The sequence below is a fragment of the Salmo salar genome, chromosome ssa09, assembly GCF_905237065.1.
Source record: "Salmo salar chromosome ssa09, Ssal_v3.1, whole genome shotgun sequence".
Taxonomy (NCBI): Eukaryota; Metazoa; Chordata; class Actinopteri; order Salmoniformes; family Salmonidae; genus Salmo; species Salmo salar.
This window is the reverse complement of record NC_059450.1, coordinates 9085528-9090601: the sequence shown is the minus strand read 5'-3', so window position 1 is coordinate 9090601 and position 5074 is coordinate 9085528. Positions and strand designations below refer to the sequence as shown.

Here is a 5074-nt window from a genome sequence, read left to right as displayed (position 1 = left end):
AGGATTAGTAACCAGATTAAATCGGGTACATTTTTTTTATCCAGACGTGCAAATGCTGCCCCCTAGACCCAACAGGTTAATTCAAACAAAGAGAACACTATACAAAAAAACAGGAAAACCGACAGCCAAACAGTACTGACAGGAAACACACTGAACAGAAACAATTACCCACAAAACCCAAAGGAAAAACATGCTCCTTATGTGTGACTCCCAATCAGCAACAACGAGCTTCAGCTGTGCCTGATTGGGAGCCACACACGGCCCAAAACAAAGAAATACAAAAACATAGAAAAAGGAACATAGAACGCCCACCCAATGTAACACCCTGGCCTAACCAAAATAAAGAACAAAAACCCCTCTCTATGGCCAAGGCGTTACACATCCTCAGTTTCCTCCCATCACAGCCATTTTAAAATCACCCCTGAGCAGTTTTATTCCTGTCCTGCAGCTTAGTTCAGAAGGACGACTATATCTTTAATGTGTCTGGGTGGTTTAATACATAATCCACAGCATAATTATTAACTATTAACAGTGAATGTCTGATTTGTTATTGTTACCCATCTACCAATCACTACCCTTCTTTGTGAGGCTTTTGAAAAGCTCCCTGGTCTTTTTTAGTTGTGTCTGTGCTTGAAATTCAATACTTGTCTGAGGGACCTTACAGATGTTGAATGTAAGTGGGACAGAGGAAGGGTTAGTCATTCAAAAATCCTGTCAACCGCTTCTTTTTCACACAGAGTGAGTCAATGTAACTTATGTGATTTGTTAAGCCATTTTATTTATCCTGAACTAATTTAGGCTTGCCTGAACAAAGGGGCTAAACACTTATGTAATGACTACATTTTGAGTAGATTGTTGAAAAACGTAATAACAATGTAATCCCATTTTGTAACACAATAAAATATGAAGAAATCCAAGGGGTATCTGTAATTGACAAATACAATTAAATTAAAATGAAGATAACACAGTGGAGATGAAAAAGAGATTAAAGATTGTCGTGGGTGGGGGTTGTACAGGGGATGTGGGTAGACAGACCTCGGTGTATAAAGGGGCTTGTCTGAATCATAAGTCACTTTACCAAACCACACCACAACTTTACTCTTCACATCTCTACCACCACAAATCATGAAGACATCTCTGGTCCTCCTTACCCTCAGTCTACTGGCTTGTTCAGGTGAGCTTTCATTTGTTAACTCAAGTAGTAACTGCTGTAAATGTAGCAGATACATTTGATTGGGTCAGGGTGTATGAGAATCTGCAAAGGGGGACCTAAATCCACTCCAAGTTCACCTTTCGTTTCAGTACAATATAATGGAATGTTGTACCATTTTTACTTCACAGTTTGGGAAGTCTGTGGACAATGCCAAGAGGTTAACCTTGATGACCAGGAAGACCCGAAAGTAGTGGAAGCACAGCCAGAAAAGCACATGGTAACAGTATACTATATGGTCAAAATTGTATGAACTAGCAGTAGACATTTCTGCAACTTTCTATTTGAATACTCAACTAACCTGCTACTGTGTAACAGCACTTAACCAAAGACATGAATGCAACCAAAATATTGATGAAACTCTTGTCCAACCTGACTTTCACTCTTACATTACGTATTCAAATGTACTTAAACCATAATACTGAATACATCACACCATGTACATTCTTGTCTGTTTATGCTTTCCAAAGGTGCAACAGTTAAAGGGAACATGCTGGGCGTGTATGTGGGCACTGAAGAAAGTGAAGGAACACATCTCCTCTTCCTCTAGTGTGGTAACTACCCAATTGCATTACAATTCATGAGAGTGTCCCTTCAAGAAATGTCACTATTTACTATTTACTGAAATATTTCTCAGAAAATGTCAACTGGTGTTGATGATTTCTCTTCAATAGGTGGAGATAAAGCAGAAGCTATTGTCTGTTTGCGATAAAATGGGCCTCCTTAAATCTCTGTGTAAAGGCATGGTGAAAAAGCACTTGTGGGTGTTGGTTGAGGAGCTTAGCACCAGCGATGACGTGAGGACCATCTGCATTAACATTAAGGCCTGCAAGTGAGTAGAAGAAACTGCTCTGGATACTCTTTAGTGACTGTTCAGACGACTAAATAGTATAGAGATTATCACCTGAGCTTGTTAATTGAAACACTATTGAATAGAATGTATTCATTAATACATAATATGGAGTTATGTCTTTTGATCTTCCACTCATGTCATCTTTTTGTGTATCTTTTAGACCAAAATACATTTTGGATCTGAGCTACTGATCAAGCAGCCAGTATCCAGATTCCAAAGTGAGAAGATGGATGTTCAGGTGTCAAGACAACGCTATGCTGCCAGCCTCTTGCCTTTTCTCAAATTAGTCACGACACAAGAATGATATGTTATTGGAATGATTATATGTTCTGAAATAATGTTTTTGGAACATTATTATAATAGTGTATAGTCATTCTTAAATTGCAGTACATTTTTTATCATGTCATTTTTGTTCACTTTTTGCTATTTTAGTATAAAATAGTCTATTATTCTCCGAATGTTTTATGTTTGTGTGAATTTTTTGGCCAGCAAAAAATAAACTTAATTTAATATAGAGTACAACTGCAACCCTTCTTTGACACCAACTTCTTTATACACTTATCCAAAAGAAAAACTTTAGCATCTGAACCCATTTTTACTCATCCGAAGTTGAAAATGCAATGATAACGCGATGATAAAGCATTTAATTACAATGTAATTAATGTAATCATGTTGACATTTCTATTTAGAATCTCAACTTTCTGTAAATAATCTTGATTGCTTAGTAGGAAATGACATCCAGCAAGGGCTGTCATCTGAAAAATGTATAGAAATATGAATTATTAAGATTATGTGATTAAAAGCTATTTTCACACCTTTCAACTTTTTCACAAAGATTTGAGGAAGCAATTGAGGGAATTGACCGCCAGCTTCTGTTTGATCCCTTCATGTAGAGTAGAAACACATGACATACAGTGCATTCGGAAAGTATTCAGACCCCTTCACTTTTTCCACATTTTGTTACGTTACATCCTTATTCTAAAATGGATTCAATAGTTTTTTTCCCTCATGAATCTACACACAATACCCGATATTGAAAAAGCAAAAACAGTTTATTTACATTTTTTGCAAATGCATTGAAAATAAAAAATGGAAATATTACATTTCCATAAGTATTCAGACCCTTTACTCAGTACCTTGTTGAAGCACCTTTGGCAGCAATTACAGCCTAGAGTCTTCTGGGATATGATGCTACAAGCTTGGCACACCTGTCTTTGAGGAGTTTCTCCCTTTCTTCTCTGCAGATCCTCTCAAGCTCTGTCAGGTTGGATGGGGAGAGTCGCTGCACAGCAATTTTCGGTCCCTCCAGAGACTTGTCCCGAAGCCGCGTTGTCTTGTCTGTGTGCTTAGGGTCGTTGTCCTGTTGGAAGGTGAACCTTTGCCCCAGTCTGAGGTCCTGAGCGATGTGGAGCAGGTTTTCATCAACGATCTCTCTGTACTTTGCTCAGTTCATCTTTCCCTCAGCCTGACTAGTCTTCCAGTCCCTGCCGCTGAAAGACATCCCCACAGCATGATGCTGCTACCACAATGATTCACCGTAGGGATGGTGCTAGGTTTCCTCCAGACGTGACGCTTATGGCATTCAGGCCAAGGAGTTCAATCTTGGTTTCATCAGACCAGAAAATCTTGTTTCTCATGGTCTGAGAGTCCTTTAGGTGCCTTTTGGCAAACTCCAAGTGGCCTGTCATGTGCCTTTTACTGAGGAGTGGCTTCCGTCTGGCCACTCTACCGTAGAGGCCTGATTGGTGGAGTGATGTAGAGATGGTTGTCCTTCTGGAAGGTTCTCCCATCTCCACAGAGGAACTCTGGAGCTCTGTCAGAGTGACCATCGGGTTCTTGGTTACCTCCCTGACCTTCCCTCCCTTCTTCCCCAATTGCTCAGTTTGGCCGGGCGGCCAGCTCAAGGAAGAGTCTTGGTGGTTCCAAACTTCAATGCTGTAGAAAAAATGTTGTACCCTTCCCCATATCTGTGCCTCGACACAATCCTATTTCGGCGCTCTACGGACAATTCCTTCGACATCATTGCTTGGTTTTTGCTCTGACATGCACTATCAACTGTGGGACCTTATATAGACAGGTGTGTGCCTTTCCAAATCATGTCCAATCAATTGAATTTACCACAGGTGGACTCCAATCAAGTTGTAGAAACATCTCAAGGATGATCAATGGAAACAGGATGCACCTGAGCTCAATTTCGAGTCTCATAGCAAAGGGTCTGAATACTTACGTAAATAAGGTATTTCTGTTTTTTATTTGCAAAAATGTCTAAAACCCTGTTTTCGCTTTGGCATTATGGGGCATTGTGTGTAGATTGATTATGAACATTTAAATCATTTCAGAATAAGGCTGTAACGTAACAAAATGTGGAAAATGTGAAGGGGTCTGAATACTTTCAGAATGCACAGTATTATAAGCCAAATAAGACATTATGAAGGCTCACACATTGTTATAACAAGCGTTAAAGGGAAACTGCACTTCCAGATTTAGCCTTGTTTTTCATCAATGCTCATTAAGAAATGCTAGCCGCCATCGCTGAAGACAAATGAGAGTAATTTTGGGTGTGTGGTTTGATGTAGGTGTTTCTTGGGTGTATCTTTGCCATTCAATCACAAACAAGGCCAGTAGCGAGTACAGTGAGGTAAGCTAAGCTAGCTTTGCTATGGAGAGAACAACGTTTTAAAGTTAAAGTTAAACGTTTTAAAATTAAAGTTAAAGTTAAAGTTCTCCCCTCCTGGGGAGAACTTTAAAGTTCTCCCCAGGTTAAAGTTAAAGTTAAAGTTCTCCCCTCCTGGCTGACTGGCCTTCTCAAAATGGTGAGCTAAATCAAATCAAATTTTATTGGTCACATACACGTGATTAGCAGATGTTATTGCGGGTGTAGCGAAATTCAGTGCAGTAATATCTAACAAGTAATATCTAACAAATTACACAACATATACCCAATACACACAAATCTAAGTAGGAATGAATTAAGACCAGATACATATGGACGAGCGACGTCAGAGAGGAGC

The 5074-nt window shown here is 39.4% G+C and overlaps 1 protein-coding gene across 1 annotated transcript; it reads left to right on the top strand.

Moving 5' to 3' along the window:
- The first annotated feature begins 1034 nt into the window (after nucleotides 1-1034).
- On the top strand, nucleotides 1035-2582 carry LOC106610706 (antimicrobial peptide NK-lysin). Its single transcript, XM_014210204.2, has 5 exons — nucleotides 1035-1174; nucleotides 1342-1430; nucleotides 1681-1764; nucleotides 1885-2042; nucleotides 2224-2582. The coding sequence occupies exons 1-5, from the start codon at nucleotides 1126-1128 to the stop codon at nucleotides 2252-2254; spliced, it is 411 nt and encodes a 136-aa protein (XP_014065679.1). The 5' UTR covers nucleotides 1035-1125; the 3' UTR covers nucleotides 2255-2582.
- The last annotated feature ends 2492 nt before the right edge of the window (nucleotides 2583-5074 follow it).

Excerpts from the sequence above, each read along its gene's own strand:
- LOC106610706 (XM_014210204.2), top strand. The coding sequence starts at position 1,126 with ATGAAGACATCTCTGGTCCTCCTTACCCTCAGTCTACTGGCTTGTTCA. Across the intron at positions 1,431-1,680 it reads CACAGCCAGAAAAGCACATG|GTGCAACAGTTAAAGGGAAC; the intron begins GTAACAGTATAC and ends TGCTTTCCAAAG. Across the intron at positions 1,765-1,884 it reads TCTCCTCTTCCTCTAGTGTG|GTGGAGATAAAGCAGAAGCT; the intron begins GTAACTACCCAA and ends TCTCTTCAATAG.